This window comes from Thermobia domestica, chromosome 18 (assembly GCF_964235325.1).
Source record: "Thermobia domestica chromosome 18, izTheDome1.hap1.1, whole genome shotgun sequence".
Lineage (NCBI taxonomy): Eukaryota > Metazoa > Arthropoda > Insecta > Zygentoma > Lepismatidae > Thermobia > Thermobia domestica.
In genome coordinates this window covers 7,753,202-7,780,740 of record NC_137471.1, presented here as the reverse complement: position 1 = coordinate 7,780,740, position 27,539 = coordinate 7,753,202, and the positions used below count along the sequence as shown (strand labels likewise).

Here is a 27,539-nt window from a genome sequence, read left to right as displayed (position 1 = left end):
ACGGACATCTTGTTCTTAGGATGTATTGCATCCCTCAAGACTTACATCTATAAGCTGAAAGTATGTACTGTTTCATATTTGTCAATGTCTAGTCATGGATCAGTGCTTGGGAAGTTTCAAATAGACACAACTGAACTAAAATTACACACATTAAAGACATTTCCCCACAATAATATTCTTTCATTGTAATGCAAAAATTAATCATGAATTGTAAAAGTGCGGGGGAACGCGAGGAGTAGCCGTCCTCTCACTTCCCGAAAATATATGTGACGTCCCCCACTTTCTAATAAAATTACAATGGGCAAAGACAGGTGCGGGAGACGGCGTGACGTCATGCGTCCCCTCACTTTATCAGATTTACTTTTACCCCTGATCATGAATATTGGTGTACAACATTATCGATGTCTAGATTATTAAGAAAGTTGGTTATCGCTATGACTGCATACGTGCCATTCTATGTAAATCATATATAACTCATAGCATAACCGCAATATAATCTATTTCTTGATTTGTTGCGTCTCGATGCTTTCTTAAAGTGTCTGAAAGAAGAAAATTATGGTTTATTTTTGCTTATATCGTTTATCAAAATGTCCTGATTCAAAACACTTAGAAACTTTAAAGTTTAACAATTGACATTTCCAGGGGGAAAAAATGTCGCAATAGCAATTGAGTCTAGCGGTTCTTGGGAAGAAGGGGGCTTCAAATTTGTAAAAGAAATCGGCCACCGTCTATCAATTAAATCAGGAGATATTCGAGCAAAAAGTTTCCTGATTCAACTCGTAAGCATAGCCATTCAACGTGAGAACGTATCGGCTATAATGGAAACGTTACCCACCAGTAAAGAGCTAGAAGAAGTCTTTCTTCTGTAATTGCGGAGAAGGGAGGTTAGGAGTAAAAACAGACGTCATTGGTGCATCAATTTATGTAGCAACCGAGCAAGGAGTATGGAGAGACAGCTCACAGTCCATAAGTTTATATGAAAAATTACGGCATGAATGTTGTACCGTTACGTCAAGACAGTGACATAACATGACAGGTTGGAAACTTTGAAAGCAGAAGTTTTAGTATTACCTGCCGAACATTATGGGAACAAAGTACCGAAGAATAGATATAATTATCGCTTCATATTCAGAGTATACACCTGCTCTAACACATTTCACTAGATCTGGTATGTTTAAGTGTATATGAGACTATTGGCTCCCAAACAAGGAATGAGTTTGAGTGAACACATACTCACTGCTGGAATTGTACAACAGGGAAGAAATAAGCTAACTGACTGCTACATAATTCCGAAACAAACAGAAGAATTAGTATTTGAGAAGTTAGGATTAATATACCCACCTCCAGAAGAAAGAGACCACTAATTGTACTAGTTTAGCTTTAATTTTAACTATTGTATGTAATGTTTGATATGTTACTGTATTGTTCTGATTCTAATATTTAAAAATTGTAACGTATATTGTAATAAAATCCAGGAAAAAGATATTACTGCTTAGGCAAATTCTACTGAAATTATTGATTACAGAAGATACAATGTATCTTATTTTTCATGTAAATAGTCCTTATCAAGTAAAATAAGCGGCCCAAACTTTGGCGTCTGCTAACTATGCACAAAAAGAATCCGCCATGTTGTGATGTTAGAAATGAAATGAAAATACATATTTTCACGTCCCACAGTAGTGTCGAACATCGTACAAATATCGTTCTATGACTCTAATTAAACAAACTAAAAATGTTCCGTGAGTTCTCGCTGCAATTGAGGTGTAATATTTTATCAAGCACAACATAAAGAGCTTAATAAACCCGACCTCTAGCACACCGTTACTCAGAAAGATGTTTAAATGTAAAATTTAGATGATCCATTGAAATTGAAAGATGTGATGTGCTTATTTATTATCTATCATGTTTAAAAATAGTTAATTTGAACAGTTATCTCAAATAAATACATTAAAAATACAACTTTGATCAAAAATGAAATGTTCATTTCACTGCTATTGCGCTAAACAGAGTTAAAATTGGTAGAAAACTTTCAGAAATGTATATAATAAATTCATGAACAATTGAAGATGAGATAACGGCCGTTATGGAGGATTGTACAGGTCGGATGAAATAGGGATCCTAGTACATTTGACTAAGTCCATCACCGGCGAACGTTACAGCAAACATTTCGAACCCGAATTGTAGCGCTTGGTTTGACGAATACTTGAATGAATGTGCTGATGCTTACATGGTCACCGACGAGCTTTCCCTCACGTCAAAGACGAATGTGAGATTTTTGTCATAGCTGCTCTGTGGCACATGAAGCAAATTCAAAGATGACGATCGGGATCGTCTGTAAGGTGTTGAAGTTGCCTCTAATAAGGGTACCACTTATTCACTGAGATATTGCGTATGATTAAGATGCGACTCACATTACTTTCATTGGCTACACTATGCGTCCTTTCCATGGGACTTTTACTGAATGCTATCAATACTGAAAAAGTTGTTGCCTTGTCTATTGCCGTACGTTGTCTACCATTCTTGGGTCGATCTGCCTAAACTTCGGTTTCTTGAAATTTCTCCAACGCTTCGAACATAGTACCATTTCTGATAGTTCTTTCTGGATAACAGCGGTTAAAATCGTGTGCAATCACCCTTGTGCTTCGTTCTATAAAGATCAGCACGATTTAAATGCTCTCTGTATATGTCAATGCCATCTGCAACGATACAAACAAAGAAACAGTCGTAAATCCATAATGGTAAGCGATAGTGCAAGAACAAAAGTACCATTTAATTTATACGAAAATTTCCTATTGAAACGACACATTATGGGCCTTATGCAGAATCGTTCTGACATGTGATTAGTGCCATACTAAAGATTTCCACTAACATTTGTTCCCTGCAGTAGTCAGGCCTTTAGTATGACGCTAATCATACATCAAAACGACTCTGTACAAAACCTGTATATGTCATAGTTTCATTTAAGACAATTGCGTAAAATTGAACATGGCGGACTTAATTCTGACATGTCCTCTAACATTTTTCTCCACGAACGTTATTATTATTATTATTATTATTGCAGACAACCACTTATCACAGTGTTTTCAGATTTTTGAACCAACTTGTAGATGAACAAATTGACATTTATAAATCAACAATACAACAACACATAATAGCCTACTTTTTCACTTTTGGGTCAATCCATGCCAAGTGATTGAGAAAAAAAAGAAAAATTGCCGCTCGAAATTTTCAAATTATTTTTTTCATGAATGTTTATACTATATCAGGGTACTTCAAAACCACAATTAATTATTTTTTTTTTCAAAAGAAAATCTCGTAGCGACGCAACTTCTGCCGCTATTTTTCGTTTTCTTGATTTTAGAGGTTTACGTTGTTATGTACTTGTCCAAGCAAATTGAAAATTGCTCGGCGTGTCCAACTTGTGCAGAGCTAAAACTTTGTTCTCTTAACATTTTTGCCTACAACCACTTGAAAGGTAAAATCAGGGCCTACAGTAGCAACATTTTTGGACATTGAAAACATGTTTGTGAAGAGGAAGCAACTGACATAGAGGTCTGAATTTGTGTGTGCATGTAGTCCAGGGTCATAAGACCTGTAGCTACTCCCAAAGGCCTGAAAAATATCGTAAACTTGGGAAATTATACCAATTTAGCATATTTCACTGTCCAATATCTCCAATGGACCTGGACAAAGAAATATGAAATTTCGGGAATAGTTACTTCTTTATCATACCATAACAAACAACAAAGCGCGTTTTGTGTTTGTGAGCAGAAGGGGGTCAAAGTATTAAGTAATGACGTCATACTGGAGGAGGTGTTTTGTTCACAAATTCAACTGGAAATAAAATAAACTTTGTGAAATAAAATAAAGTAGGATGAATGGCTAGTCCAGTTAAGACTTTCAAGTTCCTTTCTTCCCTCTAGTTGTGAATCACTGTCTTATCACCTACACCAGCACTAGTGAAGAATGCTACTATCAGCAGAAGGAGAGAAAAGTCAAAATGCACACTGGGCAACCATTGAGGGACCCGCGAGCAGAATGATGTGTATTAATTACATGTATTAGAAGCAAAATTTAGTCAAACACACACACTTGTTTATTCTGGAGGCTAATATTCATATTCATATTCATATTCATATTCATATTCATATTTATTTGCCTGTTCATAGCTTACAAATGATGACAATCCTCAATTAAGCATTACAGTTGTCAGATATGATTTACATTCTCTATATATTATCAGCAAGGTAAGTTTCCACAGAGTAATAGCTTTTTTCTAACAATAATTCTAACAGAGTATTTCTAAATATCCGTTTTTCGTTAATGTCCTTATACTTTGTTGGTAATTTGTTATATAATTTTATACAATTCATATACACAGTTTTGCTAAAATTTGCATAATTCTGTTGGATAATATATTACAATTCTGCCTAGTATTGTATGAATGAATCGTATTAGCTAAAGTAAATAAATCCTTGTGCTCGATTACATACATAATTGTGCGATATATATATAAACTAGGTAATGTCAATAATTTATATTTTTTAAAAATATTTTTACATGAGGATCGTTCAGGCATGCTAAACATTATTCTAATATTTTTTTCTGTATTCGGAATGTACTAGCGCTTATTCTCGAATTCCCCCAAAATATAACACCATAGTTTATTATTGAAAAAAACTTTGCTATAGTATAAGGACATGACAGCTTCCTTGCACAAACTACCTTGCAACCTACGGAATGCAAAGCAGAGTGAACTGAGTTTAGTATTAATGTATTCAACATGAGTATTCCATGTTAAATCTTCATTAACATATACTCCTAGAAATTTAATAGATGGTGTTTGACATAATTCTACAGTGTCTACAGTTATTGGTACAAGTTCATTTCTTTGGCCCGGGAATCGAAATTTGACAATGTTAGTTTTTCCTAAATTCATAGTTAATTTATTTGTTTAACCAACTAATAATTTTTGTGAGCGTCTTTGTAGTGAGCCTTTCTGCTTCATTTACTGAGTCTCCACTGACAAGAACATTTATGTCATCAGCATACAATGTTGACTTCACACAGCCTAGACCAGCGTTTCCCAACCTTTTTCAACTTGCGGCACACTACGGGTCTAACTTGAATTCTCGCGGCACACTCATAGGTATTATTATTATTATTATTATTATTATTATTATTATTATTATTATTATTATTATTATTATTTGTAAATAGAAAATACCGTCGTATTTGTTTTCTTTGATTACTGACCTCCTTCTCACAAAGAATAAAGCTCGATCACTGGTTTTCTTCCATCGTAAATCATTATACTTACTTTTCATTCAAATTAAAAAATAGAAAACAATTCCAATGAAATATAGAACTCAGTCTTTTAAAAAATACACTTTCTTTTTCGAAGAATGTATCCAATCTTTCACAAGGAATATCACTAAATTACGAACAAACAAACAAATCTCTTGTACATTTAAAACAGAACTGAGGTAATTTGTATGAGTGTTTGCTTTGTCGAAAGGATAGAATGAGATTTTAAAATTTCAAGTTACGAAATAATCTGTAACAATAAAGAAACAATAATGGTCATAACAATGATAATTAATACTTTTTTCAACATTAAAAATGAACAGATAAGTAACACAGTGTGAACCTTATAATTTATTAACATGTTAATATACGTCACAATTTTAAATATTAATAAAATTCTGTTTTCGAAATACAATCTATGTAGTAGTAATGTATGTACAATAATATATAACAATTACAGTATTTTTTCATTGTAGAGGTTCATAGTAATGTGAAATTTAAATACACATATTTCCTGTCTTGCAATTAGGTTCCTATATAATTAATAATTTTGTTTTCATTTCCTCGCGGCACACCAGCGGCCCATTCGCGGCACACCAGTGTGCCGCGGCACACCGGTTGGGAAACGCTGGCCTAGACTGTTAACCAAATCATTAATATATACAACAAACAAAAGGGGTCCCAATATTGATCCTTGTGGTACTCCTTTTGTTACTTTCATTAAAGATGATTTAAACATTTTTCTTCTACCATTTACCTCTTTACAGATGCCAACAGTTTGACTACGTTCAGATAAATACGACTTTATCCAATTGTTTGCCACACCTCTGATGCCATAAGAATACAATTTTTCTAGCAAAATACCATGGTCTATAGAATCGAACGCCTTAGATAAATCAACAAAAATACCAATTACATACTTTCCTTTATTTATATCCATTGCTACATCAGAGATGAAATTAAAGATTGCAGTGTTGGTTGATTTCTGGCTTTGAAACCCGTGTTGACTTGTGGATATTATATTATTTAAAAGGAAAAAGTCATTTAGTCGCGCTTTCATTGCTAACTCAAATATTTTAGAAAAGCACGACAAAACTGAAATAGGACGATAATTATTTAACTCCAATTTACTTCCCTTTTTATACACAGGTGTAACTCCAGCTAACTTAAGCCGCGTAGGAAAAATTCCTGTCAAAAATGAATGATTTATTATATGACAGAGTTGATGTGCAATAAGAAGAGAACTTTCCTTTACAATCATGGTTGGCACTTCATCCCAACCTGGAGAGCTGGAGCTTTTTAAGCTTTTTATTATTTGTAAGATTTCTTCTGGTGTAGCTGGTTTCAGAAAAAGCGACTTAGTTATTCCGCTCTGTAGCTTAGAGTTATTTTCTTGATGAGCTATTTTGATTGGGTTAAATGTTTCTAAAGTTAAGAAATATTTATTAAAATGATTTGCAATCTTATCTGGGTTACATACTACTTGAGAGTTTATTTTTATTGCATCAATTCCTGTTGTTTTTACCTTATTCATCTTACCATTAATTAACTTCCACATAGCTTTACTTTTGTTTCTCGCTACTAAGATGTAATTTGTACTGTGTAAAAGTTTTGCTGTTCGTATGACTTTTTTGTATGTCTTTCTATAGGATTTTACATATTCAATAAATTGAGGTGTTACATCTTTACACGTTTTTAGTTTTTTTGATAACTCAAGTAGTTTGAGTTTAGAAGTCCTAATTCCTATAGTGACCCATGGCTTCCCCAACCTAACCTTACTGTAGTTCTGTACTGTAATATGCTGGTAAAACCGCACTGGAGAGTAGATTAGACTGGAGAGGCACTAGCGCGGGGTCCGATTGGGAGCAATCGGTCCAATCGGCTTAAAGCCGGCCTTGCCTTCAGTTGTTCAAATTATCTTTTGAAGGTCAGGGGCCGCAGTGCCTCTTCTCCGCTATCTCTACTACAGAGAGTAGTGTATCACGTTTGATGCCCTGTTGTGGAAAGTATGTAAGCAAGGGATAAAGCAAACGGAGAATGTGTGTAATATTTAAAGAAAACTTCTGATGTCTAATATATTAGATGAAAGACAGAAAGAAAAGAAAGAAACAACACTATAATACTCCAAATATTATTATATATCTTAAGGAACAATAAACAGCCCACAATATTTTGTGGTACCGGTACACGTAATTTTGTGAACTACATAACTCGACACTATTGGTCGAAATACCTGTTTGCTAAAAATTGCTTTGAAGTACTTCTATTTGCTCCAATACGCTTTTAACGGTAAATAATATGAAGCTGAAACAGGCCCGTATCCACGAGCGCTAGGGGGGCCGGGCCCCCCTTAAAATTTGCTGGCCCCCTAAAAGTTTCACGGTAGGCTTGCAAATGAACTATAATATGGTGATAAAGTATAATATGATTGGGTCGGCCCCCCTAACTTCTACCGCTCCCCCAAAATTTTTGAGCTGGCGTCGGGCCTGAGCTGAAATACGTAGGTATCATAAATATAATTTCTCTTTAGATCTGTGCAATTAAGGCATTTGAATAAAACAAATTATAAAAATGTCTTTTGGTTGAGCAACTTCCGTTATATTCGGGGTAATTTTTTCCTCTATTGTTCAGAGCAAGGAATTATTTTTCCGGTTCCATTCTTTTTCAGAATAATTTTCTCCGGGGTCATTTCTCATACGACTGGAATTACCATATTTTAAAATTTCGATATCCTGAAAGATAATTTCTTTTTCTTCTACTTATTTTGTAATATCTTAGCTCAGGAAGATTCCCTTTCAAGCCTTGGAGGCAGTGGCGGTTCTAGTCGGAGCCGGGTAGTGATGGGTAAATTCCCGGGAAGATATTTTTTGGGAATTTTCCCGGGAAGATTCCCAAAATGGGAATTTTTCCGGAAATTTATAAATAATCACAAAGAAAATTGCATTCTATTACTATATTATGATTTCAAAGTTAAATTCGTTTTTTATCACAGTATATTATTACAGTTGTCTCCAAAGGATTCTTTAAAATGTATATTCTGAACGGTACTATGTTACTTTATTAATATTTTATTATACTTAGAGAGTGCACATAAATGTATATTTACTTAGAATTCTATGAAAGTAAATATGTGGAAAAAATGGTATAGTAAATCCACATATTTTTACACCGCTAAACCGTTTAAATTTATAAGTAAGTGGATTTTCTAAATTTCATTCTACTACTCATATTATAAACATATTAAATTTTTAAATGTTATAAACAAATTAGATTGGGTTACTGCCAGAAGATACATGTCTCAGCAATTTATCAACATTTGCGCATACATACTTATGTTCACAAAATTTGCAAGATACTGACTTATCTTTATAATTTTGCACTAACATAGCCACACATGACCTTTCTTCCTAATTATTTCTCGAAATTTCATGCGTTAATTCACATGTAAGAGAAGTCCGAGTACCTCTTCAGAAGCTGAAGTCAGAGACAGGAGACAGATCGACGTCTATTACTGAAGATGGTTGGGTGTATTAATTGTACTTCATATCTATTTCTACATAATTTCTATTTTACTTTACAAACTGGTTCCTTTTCAGCATTTGTAAATTAGTACATTGCTACTTTTGGCGATTATTCAGCTTTGGCGGGTCAGATTTTGCACCATTTTTTTTTTGCGATATTCTATTCCGATGTTTTTCTATGGTTTCATACGTTAAATTACGTTACCAACATTAAATTTTGACAGCATTACCAGTAAGCGTTAGTGAGTGAAGACGGGTTAGAGCCGCGCAGGGGAACATTGTTTTCTGTCTTCGTTACCAACAATTCACTTTCTTTTCTCACTTAAATCACTTCGACTTACCTTTACGGTTTGTACAAATCTACGCCCCCCCCCAAAATGTGTTCGATACTTTCTTGACTACTTGAACACTACTATCAATTCATTTCTTCCATAAATCATCCTACTTTTTGCTAGTTTTGGCCCACCAATACTAAATAATTACTCTTTTTTTAGTGCAAATGGAAATGGAACTTGAAAAAACATATTATTAGTTATATCAAATACTGTCAAAGAATTTAAAATTTTTTTAACCTCCAAATTCTTTAAAACCTAGAAGTAAGTCATAATATAAAAAAATACAGTAAATAGTCATATAGTTCTTATAATTTGGAAGATAAAGTAAAGAAATGGAAATAAATTCCTTCCCGGGAATTTATAGGCCAGGGAAAAAACCCGGGAATATTCCCATGTCTAAATTCCTTCCCACCGGGAATATTCCTTCTGCCCATCACTAGAGCCGGGGGCCTAGGCCTCCCAGTTTTTTAGTACCTACATTTTTAAAGGCATTATTTATATATTTTTGAAAGTTTATAGTAAACCCATGATATGCCTATCATAGTCCGGGTCCTGGCTTGGCCCCCTTCCTGTTTTTACCTTCTAGAACCGCTACTGTTTGGAAGCCAAGTGATCTCGGTGATGGCTGATCAGGCGACCTAATCAGTCTGACCCTGGGTTATCCTTTACATTTTAGTATCCTTAGTAGTGTTTCAAAAACACCACGATCGTATGAAGATAACAATACACAGCGATATAGGTAACTGGGACCCGGAGCTGCACCTAAAAATATAACATTTAATTGTGGTTAAGAAGAACAAGAAAATCTTGTAAAGTTGGTATGAACTACTAATTTATTTTGTTTATATATGTATACTCATGTGAAACTGAACTAACTGGATTCTAGTTTCAAAAAAGTATGGGCGAGAGAGCGGATACTCGGATCTATTCTACCAAAAGAGAATCAACTTCATCTTCCAGTGATAGTGAAATGATATTACTGACAATAAGCAATACAAGTAATGATACCTTGTTGGAAGAATCAGTGGTAAGTTTGAAAATTAAGATTCAGCAAATAATATAATTAAAAGGCATATATTCCGAAGTTGGGCGTCCACTTTCGTCAAGTTTTTTCACTGATCTCCTTTTCACACTTTCTGCAATTTGTTATTAGGTTCATTAATCCGTGCTCTTCACAAACTTTTAAAAGATTTTGCTCGTTATCAATATATTCCTTCACAAATGTTAAAACTGCTAGTTCATTGCCCTTGTACATTCGCCATGTTGGTAACATAAATGCTCGTTTCTTTCCCACAATGCAACTGTTCGGTTACCTTGCGCCAAGTAGTTCCCTCCGCTCGCCATATAGTCCCATGTTTATAACCGCTTATATATAACAAATAAACAGATTTTTCGAGACTCTTATATAGTATCAAGCACACAAACGATCAAATTATCCATTTTCTGTAAATTTTAAAAATTTCGCTGGAAACGGACGCCGAACTTTGGAATTTAACCCAATTAAAATGAATAATCTTGCTCCCGCTCATTAAATTTCACAAATAATGAATCACCAATAACAATAGTCGAGCATCATATGTGGTGCTCACCATTCTCTGGGGCCATGAGCACCATATATGAAGCTCATGTTTGATATCACAAATTACTAATGTATCCAGGTTCTTGAGCATCATATATGATGCTCATTACCACAAATTACTGTGAGACTATGAGCATCACATATGGTGCCCGGCTCCCATTGGTACATTTTCGGGAGAAACAAAATATCGCGACAAAAACTATCCATATTCGAACCAAAGGTAAGAAGAAATTTATGGCCTCCTGGGACCAGTACCCTCAAATCACCTTGGCAGGTCAACCTGTTTCTGTATAACTATTCACAGCCGTAGATTGAATATTTCAAGACTGGGTGCACGGTGGCTTATAGGTATAAAGCTAACGCTAATGCGAGGATTTTCTCTCGATACTAGACAATGAAAAAAAGTTTTGGCGGACAATATAGTGTCTGTGGGACTTTCTCAGGATTGACCTATTTCCTTCTATCTTATCATTCCACTAGATATTTCATAATAATTTTCTTGAATCTGTTTCCTTTAGCCTAGTGGGCGTAAACTAGAAATTTAATTCATGTGAAACAGGACTAATTTGTTGATGCACCATTACGAGCTGTCGCCCAAAAATTGTAATTTTACGGTTAAATTGAGTGAATGCAAATAAAAGAAGAACGTACATAGTTAATTTCTTCCGGTTCTGAATCTTGACACAAACTAAGAGAGAGATGCGTTTGTTTATATTTACCACGTCAGAGTTTTCAGTATGAAACCATTACAAGCGCTATACGAAGTAGTATTACTGATAATAATAATTCCGAATTAATGTTTACAGCTGACAATTTGTTTCGGTCACAAAAGCATATGTTATACACATTCAAACACCATCAAAAATCCATTAAGATACAAGTAAATACAACATATAGACAATGGCGGATCTAGGCTGGGGCCAGGGGTCTAGGCCCCTTAGTTTTTTGAGTGACAAAAATAATTGAATTATCATTTCTATATTTTTGAAAGTTTATAATAAACTCATGATATTCATATCAGAGTCTGGATTGTGGATGCCCCTCAGTTTTTACCTTTTACACCCGCCACTGCATATAAATAATATAAATTCTGCGACAAACGCCATGATTACAAATTACTGTACAATAAACATCGGCAAGACTCTTCGTGATTCTGGTGGCACGTTGCAAATATTTTGTTTTGAATGTGAGCTACTAAAAGAGATGTATGGTCTTATAAATGTGTAAAAGATATTGATTTCTGCAGGGGCGGATCCAGGGGACGATCGGCTTTCTTGTTTTATATATAAATAAAAAAAAATCCCAGAGTTTAGAGCTCTTAAAGGTATCTCTAACTTGTAAGTAGCAGTATTACCCCCCCCCAGAAGTCCGTTCTGGATCTGCCCCTGGATTTCTGCAAGTGGGTTTATAGATGAACTTGATGAAATGCCTGTTCTCCGCACGGGAAGAGAATGTTTAAGGAAATTTTTTGAACAACATTCCCCACCATAGAATACGCATTTCAATGAAACTTTTTTATCAATACACTCATCGTGTATACTATTTTTGGCATGGTTTTAAAACTTCTTACTCCTCTTAGGAAATCCTTTATGTAGGTATGCCCGTTAATAAAACCAACAAGATAAAAACTCAGCCTGGTGTTCGTTTCATATTCATTTCGATATTCATTTCAAACAGTTCAGCCGTTTTACCATAATGTGATCACAAACACGAGGCAACGTCGATTTGAATGTAGCGAAATCAACTGTAGAAATTGTCCCCTTTCCCCTTAAGACAGCAATTTTGGGTACACTGGGATGCATGTCTGTTTACTTTATGGATCGAAGCTCGACTTTGTTCGACTTAGGCGTTTGTTTATGCGGATACTCCGAGAGCGCGCGCTGAGTGTCGTAAGGGGTCCCATGCTCCGATCGGACATACCATTGAGGAATAATCACTGAAACACAGTCTTCGAGATACCCGAACCATTTTTCACCAAATCTAGCATTCGAGAACTCGCACTGAGCGTCGTAAGGAGTCACATGTCCCGATCGGAGATAATATTGCGGAATAATCACCAAGAAACGGTCATGCGCATTGACTTAACATTGGAAAAGCATTTGCCGCGAGAATTCGCATTGTAAGCAATGAAAAACAATTTTCAGCATTAGAAATAGGGCAAAGCGCTTTTTTTTATTTTGTTCTGCGAACAACATTTTTTGAAAGCAACTATGCTTTTTGCTGATATGCTGAATTCAAATATTTGCATGTCTTGTTCGTTCACAAAAACAATTGACGCACTAAAATTCTATGAATAATCAATAAAGGTCGAACGCTTTGCTCAAAGTTTGCGATTAATGCATATATAGTAATAAGTTTATTTATCAGGTGCTACTCGTGAGATACTTTGTTTTGGCTGAAATTTGGTTTTCCTGAATCCGCCGTAGAATACACCCAATTTACGTCAAGTTGGTTCTGTTGCTAAATCCAATAACGGAAAGTTTTTTTTTCAGAAGAATAATAATCTTGTGTCACTCCTGCCCATAAATCTAAATTGCTCGAAAGTACCCGCACTAACGACGATCTTGCATAAAAATTAGACGCACTACTAAACGGTATGACCTCTTCATGTGAAGTTAACGTAGTAACTTAGTGAACTCCGGTGACTCACAGCAATCGCAAAAGGGAAGCACAAATGATAAAAAGGGGAAAAATAAGTCACAATACAGAGAACAAAAGAGTAGTTTAGATTAACCCCCTCAAACTTAATGTTTCCGTCTTTCCAGGTATATATAATATATCACTCCTATCCGCTTAACGCCACACTCCCTGTGACCATACCTCTTTAGGGCATGTCTTTGTTGCATTCCTGGGGTCAATAGGGAACACGAATCCATAAAGACATGTTTTATTCCAATTCCCTTATACTAATCCCCCGTGTCTTAAACAGCGGGTAAAACTGTAAGTGACGATGGCTTTAACAGATAGCAAGCTACGTTCACATATAAAATGGACATCTCAGAATCAACTGCTGATAAATGCAAAGAAAACAAAAGCACTAAATTTTCATTACTCATGTACACCTCGAACAGTACCTCCCATTGTGATAAATTCAACTGATGTAGACTATTCAAAATCCACTAAATTTTTAGGTGTAACAATAAGCAATAGGCTTACATGGGATGCACATATTACTGAGCTAAACAGCAAATTAAGCCGTATCTGTTTTGTCATTTATAGACTACGTGGTTCAGTGTCAAAAGAAACTTTGCTGTTATTGTACTATGGTAAGTTTCAATCCTTGTTAAATTACGGAATAATTTTCTGGGGAGCCTCCTATTCCAGTGTTACTACTTTTCGTCTACAGAAAAAGGCAATAAGATCTATTTTTAATCTATCACCAAGGTTCTCATGCAAAAGGGCCTTTCAGTCAAATAAAATTTTAACTGTGCCTTGTCTGTACATATACAAAAGTATCATATATGTAAAGAGAAATGAAAGTAGTTTTCTTCATGTTGACGATGTACATTCATACAACACACAACAAAAGAATAACATATTCACAGCATACCAAAACTATGCGTGCACCAAAAGAAGTGTTCTTCCTATGTCCGCTAAGTTGTTCAATAAGCTCCCAAGTTATTTGAAGGATATCAAAAACATACGAAATTTCAAAAATGAACTATTTAGTTTTTTGTGTAACAAAATGTATTGTAATATCAATTATATTGAAATGTCTTCTTATTATTTGACAAGTCCTATGTACTGGTCTCTGACCACTAATGTACGGCATGGATGAATAAAGAAAAAAAGAATGAATGAATGAATATATCCTTCCAGGGTTTTAAAAGGGAGCAAAATGTCATAATGTTCAACAATATTCGGTAGGTCGAACCTAGAACCATACCGTACGGATCAAATTTCTAAAACGTGAATGTATTCACATCGTTTAGAATGTAAAAAAGGATGTAGTACGTATTCTTATGGTAAGTAGTACCATTTCCGGAAAATTACTTCCGCTTTCGAGACAATTTACTTTCTGGATCCCAGACATTTTTCGTTATCTTACGTAGAAAATATGCAGTCGTCAACACAACTAAAATCAATTGACACCAACTCTGACAATTTCTGGTTAGTAATTTCAAAAATTTCAGTTTGATTTTTTTTCGTTTGAAAAATCTTGACTTGATTTTTTTTGTTCGAAAATTTGTTTCAACTTTCTAGTTCTAAAATTTGGTTGAAACTTTTCTGGTTCGAAAAATTGTGATTTGAAAATTTTAAGTTATAAAATTTTTAGTTTGACACAGGTTAAAACTTTTAATTCAAAAATTTCAGTTCGAACTTTTCGTTTGAAAAATCTTCATTTCATTTTTTGTTCGAAAATTTTAGTTTCAACTTTCTAGTTCTAAAAATTGGTTTCAACTTCTTTTGGTTCGAAAATTTTGATTTCATGTTTCGAAAATTTTAGTTCGAAAATTTCAGTGTGAAATTGTTTGATTTGAAAAATTTGAAATCAAAAATCTTTATTTAATTTTTTGTTCGAAAATATGTAGTTTTCCAAAATTTGTTTCGAAAACTTTGAATTCTAAAATTTGTTTAAATTTTTTCTTTGATTTGAAATTTCGAATTCGAAATTTTTTTTCAAGTTTTTTTTGTTCGAAAATTTTAGTTTCAACTTTCTAGTTCTAAAATTTGGTTTTAACTTTTTTGGTTCGAAAATTTCAAGTTATAAAATTTTTAGTTTGACACAGGTTGAAACTTTTAATTCGAAAATTTCAGTTCAATTTTTTTGGTTTTAAACTTTTGAGTTCTAGAAATTTTAGTTTCAAATTTTCACTTGAACTTTTGTAATAACTGGAAATTAGTGGACTCAAAATTTAATCGAATAGTTGAAAACCGTTTATTTGTTAATCGAATAGTTAAAAACCGGATAAGGTTTGACGGTTAACCGTGAAGCAATTCCCTCTTTGCACTCACTGAAAAAATTTGGCTAAAATATTTTGAGATGATTTAAACTAAACCGTCAATGTTATTTAAGATATAAATTACACGAACTAACACCAAGACCAAGGAGGTAACCTTAAAGTATCGTGGTTCTCTCTTATCAAAAAGCTTAAGAGGAGTGCATTAAGGTACGCGTATCCTCATTATATGTAAATAAAGTGACAGTAAACTCTACTTTGAAGAGCTCACACAACGTCTATGTACAGCATAAATCCTAAACAGCACAAAAATTTGTTAATATCAGTCATATAAGCCATCATCGAGAACCAAACTCATAACCTTCGGAAACTAAATCTAGACTGTGCATGCCTATAACGTAATAAAAAGAATACATGAGGTTAGAAACCTTCCCAAATTACATCGTTAGCAATTTTAGGTGATCAAATACTAAAATTAGTTCTAGAGACCATGACTTTGGTTCTGCCAAATTAACCCACCAATCATAAAATTTTAGTGTTCGTTCATGTACCCATGCCCTATAAAGCATATACTCATGACGTCATTATTATTTATCCACGAACGGAAACGAAAAGTAGTAACTAGGTTCGAAGTCAGCTCATCATTTCCCTCTTTTACCTTCTCTAGGAATGAATATATTCTTTCAAAGTAAACCATTACACATATATGTTCTTGTTTTGTCATAAGAAATAACTCCTCAACGTTATCTCGTTACATAAGTATGATTAATCGTTATTACAATGAACCAATCAGATTTAAGCAAGATGTAAATGTGACGTCACAAACGAAAACGAGAGGTACTAACTAGGTCCAAAATAACCTCATCTCATCCCTTTTTCTCCTTCTCAAAGAATGAATATATCTTTCCAAAATAAACCATTACACACTATTTGACAATTGAATCACTGATTGGAAAAAGGGAATAAGTGCATCAGACCAAAGTTTTCAATAACGCTAAAAAACCTTCTAGAGGCGTTGTTTGTATTTGTTGCAAAAAGTGTATAATTGATTACTTGTAGCAAAACAACTAACAAACACTAAGACAACAAGAAGAATCTTGTATTGCAGCCCTGGAATTGGTTAGAAAAGCTTAAAAATGGAAAAAATATTCCCTTTTTCCAATCAATTAAAGTTGGGTGCAATTGTAATTGTGTGTAGGGTATGTAATGTGCAGTTTGATAGAAAGCTATGAAAATGTACATGTTGAATGCAATGTTGTATGTTAATCTTGGATATATGTATTCGAAAAATCACGCATATTAGGCTTCTAACACTTTTATTGTCACCGTTCGTTTTTCTGTACAGCACATGTTATTCGTACAGCAAGAAAAGTAATACAATAGACAACTGAACAAAATACGTAGCAAAATACCTTGTCACAATAGAATGGGTTTACATAGGGTCCTATCCGTCTGCATCTTCGTCTTCTACAGTTTCTTGATCAGTGGTTTTCCATAAACAAATCATCCTATAAAACTGTTTGTATTGGTCAGGTATGTATTTGATGATTTGTGAAGAATCGTTGATCTTTTTCTGATTGATCGAGACTTGCCAATCGTATGCCTTTGACGTTGGCAGTGCAACGTTTGTGACATTACTTTTGAGTAATCGAAAAATATCAGTTCTTAGTCCATTGATAAACTTATGAGCTTGGACATAACCTGGAGATTCTGCTTTGTAAACAGTGTCTCTATTTACTTACTTGGAATTTCACTGTTTTGTCCACAATGCTACCTGAAGATTTCTAAAGCGGTTACCACCAATGTTTAAAATCTAAGATTTCTTCATTGACAACTTCGTAAACCTGAAATGAAGGATCAGTATTTGTTGCATTCGTAATCATGTGGTTATACTGTGCTGGTAAATAAATGCGATTGTGTCGTTTGAGTTCTGGTTTGATTACAGCAAAATTTCGGTCACATGGTAAAAACTGTGACCTCTGACAAGCAAATATTGGTGTATAGTGGGAACCGTTATGATACGGTCAGGCTGAAAAGCATTCATGTCACTGAATGATTGCAGTTTTGACCACGACTTGTTTCACTGAAAACATGTAAATCTGTAACTGATTGGAGCAAATAGTTCTCCATAGATTGTGCAATGCAAAAAGAAGGCGAAGTATCGTAACGAAAGCAGAGGGCTCTGGTGGTTGTCTACTTACACACAGTCTCACAGTTGTGGTCGTGTCCTGTAGTGACTGTAAGAAGGAAATAAGAAACGTAGTTATTAGCTTTTTCTAATCAGCAAGAGATTTTGCCTTCTACATTGGTCACATAGAGTTGCCCAAACATTCCAATTTTCTACTCAACGATGCAACTATCTTAAAGGAACACATCTGCTATCTCAGGTTAAAATCGCAAAAAATTGTACTTATTCCCTTTTTCCAATCAGTGGTTCAATTAAACACCGTACTTGTTCGAACAAACAATGCCAACGATACTGTGATAACGAATACGTAAGCATATGTAACACGATATAGTTGGCATTTCCTTTTCAACATATGATTATAAGTCAATGCAGAAAGAGGATCCAACAGTTTTATTTAATCCACAAACGAATACAATATAAATTATTATTGTTAACCAGGTCCGGGATCGGCCCTCCCCCTCTTTTATGCGTCTCAAATAAATGTATACTTTCCCGGACACACTTTTTGACAATTGAATATCGTGGTTCGAGTCCCATAAGTCCCGTGAATGAAAACTATACCTTGACCAAAAATACAATATTCCTCCCAAAGTTTTCGAGTTAAGTCTATTTTGAGTTTAAAGTCCCATTCAGCAGCAAAGATAGAACTTACTAATTAACGTGAAATCCGAACCGCATGAGCTCCTTCCGGGAATCGAACCCTGGTCTCCCACGTTAAAGGCGCATACGCTAACCGGTTAGCCACTAGGGATACGCCACTAGACGAGTCGAGACAGGATTTTCCTGACAAAATTCGAGTCGAGACACGGCTCTTCCAATAGAAAAATATACATACATGTTTCGAGTCGAGACATCACTTTTACAGCGCATTTTCGAGACGAGACAGCCACAAATTTTGTCTCGTGCGCATCCCTATTAGCCACGGAGGAACTCCAAAGTTTTCGAGTTTCATATTAATACTAATATTAATTTATACTATTATTGGGGTCTACTAATTCATAATGTAATAGATCATCAAGAAAGAGATCAAACCTTGTTTTAGTAAATTTATACCCATAAAAGGGAACGAAAAAGCCATCATAACCTCCAAGCTAAAAATCCCAGTTCAGTGACGTTATACGAACACATTAGCTCGAACCAAATACATCTAATTCATTCACACCAGTAGAGAACGCGGTGGCTCAGTGGTAAAGCGTTCACCTCTGCTGTATGTGGTCCCTGGTTCAAACTAGGGCTGTTCCTAATTCCGGAATTCCGGAATTTTTCGGAACGGAAATTCCAATTCCGGAATCGGAACACAGTTTCAAGACGTTCCGGAATTCCGGAATTTCGGAACGTTCCGGAATTTCGGAACATTCCGGAATTTCGAAACATTCCGGAATTTCGGAACATTCCGGAATTTCGAAACATTCCGGAATTTCGGAACATTCCGGAACTTCTTATTGAAAAAATAATTTTTGCTGTTACCCCGAACTGAGAGGTGTGCGCAAAGCTTAGCTTTGAAACTGGATATTGATTCCGCTGTGCTGAAGGAAGGAGTTTTGGTCAACGGCAACTGGTTTGTTTCATTCTCTAAATCCGTTCACTGTGAACGATTGCGCATAAGATTTGAAACTTTGTCTGGTTATCCATAAAGTCTCAATCATAAGTGATTCAGTGTAAATTCCGTGATTTTGTTGCAGAAATCGGAACATAGAAATTCGAACTAGTTCTTTCCTTTAGTTTGGTTTATCTTCCGAGAAACACCTTTTTTATAAACCACTTTGTATATTCTTTTTTAAATGAATACCAACTGTACCTTTTCCATTTATACGAGGCAACCCTAACAAGAAATTGAAAAAATGAAATGAAATGAAATCTTTAAGTTTTACGTCCCACGGTTATGCCGGTTAGGCTAAAGGAGACGGTGATGATGAGAGATGAGTGAAATGGTGGAATGAAGAAAGTGGGAGGAAACGGGAGAACCCCGAGAAAACCCACGAGCACGGAACAAGAAATTGAACTGCATATCTTTTGATGTATGGCCATTGTTAAGTATAAGTACCTGAAGGAGGGGCAGAGAATCATTTAAAAGAAAATACGATTTTCAGTAATTAAAGGGATAGGATAGTCTGAAATAAAAATGTACAATTATCATGCTGCTGTCCGTATTATGTAAAAATATGCATTATTGATGTTACATGAACTTTTTGGAAACTAGAATCAGTATTTCATATTTCAGGTTCAAATCACACAAAGCTAAAATTATTAATGCATCGCTTGTATTGTATTTAGTATACTGCATGCTGCAAACAGCAAAAAAATTCTTAGAACAAGGGATTACTGTTTAATGTTTTTTGTAACTTCTATAATCATGATGCTACTGCTGTTTTTTTTTCTTTTAATGAAAGCTTTATCAAGCATTATTTGCATAACTTGTCAAAATGTACAACGAGAGTAAATCGAATAGAGGTGCAAACTTTACATAATATCTTATAATTATTCACATGTACGCACTACTCTTTTCTTGTCCTGCGACACTTATTTGAATAACTAACTAAATAAAGGTGTCTATCAGTTAAATACTAAGCATTGGAACCTACGTATGAAGATTAGTTCTAACTCTACTAATCAAAATTTTATGCAAGGTGATAAATGAATTGTGTGAGTGAAAAACATTTAAAATTGGTTTGTTGAGAAATTGTATTAATCATCAATATATTATCAATGTTGTGAAATTCTGATGTAAAAGCATGTTACTTTCTTTAAACAATTACATTGATACAAGCCAACAGAATATGTACATTTTCATACAAAGCTGCAATATGAAGGGTAGTTATGCATTCAGATGAAAGGGTCTGCACCAATGACTAACTAACAACAAGAAAGGTAAATGTTCAATTAGTATACCCGAAATTGTGAGTAGCGATGGTAAAAGTTAAAAATGAAAGAAATCATTTCGTAAATGTTAATATTTACATTAAAAGTATTAGCCTAATGTTCATATTTCGCTCTTACGAAATAATTAATTTGTATCAAAAACTATTCGTACTTCGCGTAAATTGATCTTTACAAAAATTGATGTCTTACTTTCCTTGAGTAGAAAATTTGGCGAAAACTTTCTTTCTCCTAACTTCTCAAATAAATCAGATCAAAAAGATCAATGAGATAAAAGAAGTTTGTTAAGCTAAAAGTTCCTAAAGCCCATTTTATACGATGCAATTTTCTATGCAATCTTGCATGCTAAGAGTCATGCATTCAAATTATTTCGTGTAATAATAATTAACATTCAACTTTCCATAGTAAATTGCACGTATTTCACCTTGTTCGGAGATAGAACATGTGAAATCTACCATGGAAAGTTGAATTCTAATTTTTATTACAGGAAATAATTTGAATGCATGTCTCCTAATTTTGCATACATAATTGCCTTGTCTAATATCGTCTAAAGTCTACTTTCCCCTAATTTTTAAAAAAATCGTCTGGGCATTTATATGAAAATTGACATTTAATACATGCTCTTATAATATTTTATCCACATCATTGTTCTCTAACAGTATTATTTTGTAGCACAGAAATTTTGCTTTTTCTTTCAATAGTAATTTACATTTACATTTTTGTTGTATTATTTGATGACGTCTCAGGTAGCATCAGTTATACCATTTCAGGGTTTCAGTTGTCAAAATTTTCACAATTATGTATTAGTCATGTGTACTCCTTGTACTTTAGATTAAAAGTTCATTAATATAATTCCAAATGACAAGACTACAAATGTTTCGTGTGCTCTTGTATTCTTTGCTTAATAGTAAAACAAATATTTTGGAATTAAAATGCCAAACATGTAAATTGTTTCCTTGTTGGTACTTCAAAATACAAAATGGCAATGATTGAAAAAAAATGTAAAAGATAAAGATAAAATGCTGTACTTTATTCCAATAATTGTAAATACGAGAATGCATAACTGTTTAAGACATGTTGCTACTATATTCCATAGATACCAAAGTGAAAACTAGAAAGTATTTGCGAGTAAATTTGTGGGATTAAAGCCTTGTAACAATGTTTGAGAACCATTGCCTCAGGACTGTTTCGAACTTTTATATTCAAACTTCGAACTAATATTAATATTACGATTCCAGAATCAACAGTGAGCTTCAAAATTTCAGTCTTGAAAACAGTTTCGAAATTCATACTTTTGAGCATTCCACAATTCCAAACTTTTGGAATGTTACGGAATTTGCGGAACATTCCGGAACTTCGAAACGTTCCGGAATTTCGGAACATTCCGGAATTCCGAAATTCCGGAACATTCCGGAATTAGATGAATTCCGAATTCCGGAATACGAAATCGAATTCCGAACACCCCTAGTTCAAACCCCGCAAAAATAGTTTTGTGGTGGACAACATTATGCTCGGGATACTCCAATTTTCTCCCACCAATTCATTTATTTCTCATCGTCACCGTCTCCTTTAGCCTAACCGGCATAATCGTGGGACGTAAAACTAAAGATTTCATTTGCACCAGTGTTAGTCCATCTCATCAAAGGGATAACAATCTCCAAATTTTATGCCATAAAAGGGAACGAAAATAAAAAAGCATTCATTAACCTGTACTATTTCATAACGTAATAAATCATCAAGACCATATTTTTAGTAATTTTATACCCATGAAAAAACAAACAAATCATCATAACATCTGATCCAAAAATCCCAATTCAATGACGTCATAGCCTGGCCAACGAGGCTCTGGCCAAGGTACCTCTGACTCATTCGCACCAGCGTGTATGGCCCCTGAATAAGCATATGCAAAATTTCAATAGGTGACGCAATCCCGGGCCAAAACATCCATGATTCATTCGCATTAACGCTATGGTCCATGGTGGCACCAAATTGGATAATCAATAGCTCGATAGGGTGACGCAAGTACTACTATAGGGATGGCCATTTCCGTAAAAAAAAGTTTTCCGGTTTCCGGAAATCACATTTTCCGTTTTCCGGAAAATTTTCCGTCTTGTTTTTCCGGAAAATTTTCTGTTTCCGTTTTTTCCGGAAAATTTACCGTCTTCCGATTTTCCGGAAAATTTTCCGTTTCCGATTTTCCGGAAAACTTTCCGTTTCCGTTTTTCCGGAAGATTTTCCGTTTTTCCTTTCTAATTTTCCAGTTTCCGGAAGAATTATATTCCGTTTTCCGTTTTCCCTGAAAATGTGGTCATTCCTAGCCTGTAGGAAGTTTAATCTTTTTAAGAGTTCTGATCAGGGGCGTCATTTCAGACTTCCCTTGAGGGGGGCAAGAGCACCACCGATATAAGACCTTCACGTTTTGTACTAGTATATTAGTAGACAATTTATTAAAGTATATGTATTCTTCAAACTCTTGGGGGGGCAATTGCCCCCTCCTGCCCCCCTAAATGACGCCCCTGGTTCTGATATATTTATATACCATGGCGTACTATCGTCTTTGACCGCTTATTTAGGTTCTATAACAGGAATTTAAGCCGAGATTGTTTTAATTTTTCAAGTCAAGGATGGACCAAAGAACACCGCAGATGCGTTTTGGAACCGGATGGTCAACTTGGCAGCGCCAAGTGGTGCGAAGGGACGTGACTTTTTCTCTTAAGATGGCAAATTTCAAAACTTTTTCACGCCTTTAGTTTTCAAGATATCAGATTGAAACTTTGCATAAGGATTGTGTGTACCTTTGGGTATTTATCAATCTTTTTAGATCCCTAGGTGAAACCGGGATCGGGACCGTAGACCGCTCGAATCGAACATCGGTGTTCTGAATGTTAATCCGATGTTCTAACGCCTGAGCTCCGTAGTTGGAATCCGTAGTGTACTCCCGCCAATACTGCTGCGTGTGGATTCTATAGAATCTAGGGCGCCGATTTATCTGTAACTTTGGGGATCCATTCAGATGCAGAAGGTATATATGAGGGTTTTAAGACAAACTGAATTCAAATTATGCAAAATATTGTATATTTATAAATACAATCCGGGGTCCACATGAACTTTGAGTGGGTTGCCCCCCCCCCCGGATCTATGACCTTGACAGATCACCGTGGTCACGATAAGCAATGAAGAAATGGTTGGAATATAAACATACTAGTTGTACTAATAACACACTGCCAGCTCTCTTTACTGCCAGGTTTCTGCCCTCAGGTACACGTATAATCGGGGATTCCCCGAAACACACGCATGATCGGAATTTCCTAGTGCAAACGATTGATCTGCAAGCCCTCACGCAAACAAAAAAAGTACACGATTAAGCAAGTGTACAAATAGATGTAGCAGGAAGGAATGTTTCGTCGCTGATTTACTCGATCTTTCCTCTCCTATCCACTGTTAAGTTTGAGTTGCGTTTCTATAGCACTAGATGGTGAAGAGCATTGCCTCATTTACTTGTTTTCGCGTAGCATTTTTCCTTATTTTTCTTAATGTAAGACAACTAATGTCACTATTCCAAGTGAACATTTTCCAGAAAAAATTTCGCCTTCCGTTTCTCCGGAAAATTTTTCGTCTTCCGATTTCCGGAAAATTTTTCGTCTTCCGATTTCCGGAAAATTTTCCGTCTCCCGTTTTTCCGGAAAATTTTCCATCTTTCTCTTTTCCGGAAAATTTTCCGTCTTTCGCTTTTCCGGAAAATTTTTCGTCTTCCGTTTTTCCGGAAAATTTTCCGTCTTCCGTTTCCAATTTTCCGGTTTCCGGAAAAAATATTTTCCGTTTTCCGGAAAATGTGGCCATACCTAGTTTTATATATAGTTAAGATTACTGTCATAGACTTTAATTTCCGCCGGCGGAGTATTTCTGCACAGTGTGCAGAAGCTGTACTTTATGTAGCGTTACTAGTATGCAGTGGCGTATTTAGGGGGAGGGCTTCCGGGCTTAAGCCCCCCCAAATCTTACTTACTATAGTTAAGATATGAAATATCTTGCAGAATTTTCAAATTTTCAGGCAAAGCCCCCCCCCCCGAAAGTTAGCAAATACCTCCCTGAAACAAAATCGTAAATACGCCACTGCTAGTATGAAACAATTACAAGTTCTATACGAACTCGTATCATTGCGAAAACCCACGTGTTTCCGTACGTTTATTTACGCGCGTACATACCGTCGCTGATGCACCTGTCCCCTACATACGCACCACATGTGGGCTCAAACGCTAACCCGGTTGAGTCCGTTAGATAACATTTGTGCTTTTAGTGGCCATCCAGCATAGGTTGTTTGTGTTCCTTTGCACTGTAGCTTTTATGGCTTTTATCGAGACACTGTATTTAATTGCAAATCGTGATGTAATTGATATTTTTAAACAATTAATTCTGATCGCCCCTTTGAACTTCATATATGCGAAATGGGGCATTATCATGTCGCCAACGCAAATCAATAACGAAATTATTGAATCACTTCCTCAAAAATAAAAGTTGCTAGATATGTGAAGTTTTAGTCCACTCTGTTCTTATTAAAAAAAAAAAAAAAAAGTGTGAAAGAAAGAAATTAAAAAGAAAAAAAGAAAACTACGTTCGGAAGGTTATGTAGTTATAGATAACCGCCGGGTTAAAGGGTATGATAAAGTTCAATAATTTGAATATAGTTTGCAATTGTTTTTCAATTCTTTTGTCGAGGAGGATTGAAACAGCAATGGTCAGTAAGGTGACTTGAAAAATGAATCAATGGACTGGTTTATAATTGGTTTCTTGTAATATCCTAACCTATACCTATAATGATACTTAGAAAAGCTAAAGGTCTCGGTGTTAGCTAGTTCATAGGTACGTACAGATTAAGAACACGAAGTGCCTACGTATGACCCATACACTTCGTTAACGCATGCTGATACCTCATTTATAACAGGTGTAAAAAAAGGGCCCACCAGGAAGAACTGTTCAAGAGTTACAACTATTTCATTAATGATCTCCTAATGTATTCTAATGTTTTTATTTCCTTTAAGTCTGCCAACAAACTATGTACATATTTATAATATGCGTGCTAACCTACATGCCATTTAAAACGTTAGAAAAATACTTACTTGCATGTGCTAGGGGATCACTGCGTGCTACAAGGAAGATTACTATCTATTCATGTCCAGAGTAAAGGGGAAAATTTGGGCCAGCGGTGGGGATGCGTTACTAGAGAACAGGGTGGTATCCTGTTTAAGGTGACCATACGGAAATTAGGACATTTAGGTCTTTCATCAGGAAATATACTACTTGTGAATTATTTCTTGTAAGGAGTCGCATACCCTGCTGTAGATTCAGTTTAGCTGGCTTAATCATCATGAGTATAAATATAGCATGCTGACATAAGCTTAGAAACGACAGTGCAAAATAATATCAACTAACATCTACCTACTAGGCGTCCAATATAAAGCACAAATTGCATTTATCCTTTGTAAGGAAAAAGAGAAGCTATTTGTGCACGGTACGTTAGTAGGGAGTGGGCGCGTTCACGACGGGGAGTACGTGCGTAAAGAAAGATAGTTGAGAAATACTGTTTTTCTCATGTCACTAGATGCGTTACGTGGCAGGGAGTTTAATGTTACGTATCATGACTTAATATAGGAGTTCAGTTCATCATGCCTTCCAGATGGACTATTACGTGATAAAAGGTATACAACTTGGATTACGATTCTTAATATTATTGCTGATGTCAGAGGTAAGATCCCCATATATTTCGATTCAATCGATTGTTTATACATTTCCTTCTTTATTATTTAACGTTTCAAAGTTAAGGACCACCATCCAGTCTCTCGAATTCGAAATAGGGCCTCTTAAAATTGGGCTTTTTTGTGATTTTGGAGAGCCCTAGCTCTGAAACTATTCACTTTTCGCCATAGGTCCATATGAACTTCTCTTATTTTGGTGTGAGGAATCACCTCTTACAGTTTGTCGGTTTAGTTCATTAACCTCCATATATATATATATCGTGCTTAGGGGGCGTCATTTCAGACTTCGCTTGGGGGGCAAGAGCACCACCGACATAAGACTTCCACATTTTGTACTAGTATATGTATTCCTCAAACTCTTGGGGCAGTTGCTCCGTCCTGCCTCCCTAAATGACGCCCCTGCTCATGCTGTTCGGGAAACATTTTATCCTGAGCTTCAGAGGGTTCAGTTTACAAAATTCAAGCTAATATAGGCGGCTGACTGGGTGTGATGTTTAAGCGTTATGTGCTTATGTTTTGTCCCCAACTCGTCTGTCACTGGGGCTCATCTGCATACATATTATGTACACTTCACGCGTTATTCAGTAGACCAGTAAATGTTACTGAGCCCGGAGTAAAACATCTAGTTTTGAAACTTGATGCTTGAAATGCTAACATAATTATTCACAGAATTTCTTCTTTAACAGTTATATCGTGTCCATATTTTTGAAATAATAATAATAAAAAAATGTTGATAGTGTTTTAAGGATCTCTCTCTAGAAATTAGGTGGCCTCGACAAATGTTATATACAGTCATAATCAAGTTTTGCTTTATTCATAAATTTTGAATGATAATTTTGTACCTCGAAATCTACTACATTTTCAGAACAGTTAATGCTAACACTATTGAATTTTTTATGAAAACAATTTTGTTGCTGAATGTTAACCTGATAGCCCCATAAACAGTGGCGTACTTAGGGGGGTGGTTATCAGTCTCAAGCCTCCCCCCCAAAAAATAGGTTTGTTGTATGCAAAACTTCATTAAAATTTATCGGCACCCAAAGGGAAGTGCTTATTCACGTTTGTACATAGTCCGCTC

General features: G+C 35.3%; 1 protein-coding gene and 1 long non-coding RNA gene across 6 annotated transcripts in view; one reads left to right on the top strand and one right to left on the bottom strand.

The window, feature by feature from the left end:
- The window catches only part of LOC145675514 (pyridoxine/pyridoxamine 5'-phosphate oxidase-like), a 79,379-nt gene that overhangs the window by 15,878 nt on the left and 35,962 nt on the right, over positions 1-27,539 (top strand). Inside the window, exon 1 of one of the 5 annotated variants that reach the window (XM_081745964.1) lies at positions 9,952-10,190. The exons of 1 other annotated variant lie outside the window; for it this stretch is intronic. In XM_081745964.1, coding sequence (XP_081602090.1) covers positions 10,062-10,190 — 129 coding nt within the window. In that variant the 5' untranslated portion in view covers positions 9,952-10,061. Of the gene's footprint in view, positions 1-9,951; positions 10,191-25,290; positions 25,453-25,711; positions 26,452-27,539 lie in introns of those variants that run through there. 3 more of the 5 variants (XM_081745965.1, XM_081745966.1, XM_081745967.1) reach the window with 3 other exon arrangements.
- On the bottom strand, positions 1,869-25,953 carry LOC145675516 (uncharacterized). Its single transcript, XR_014129142.1, has 2 exons — positions 25,826-25,953; positions 1,869-2,696 (listed from the first exon to the last, which is right to left on the bottom strand). It is a non-coding gene; the product is annotated as an uncharacterized LOC145675516 (long non-coding RNA).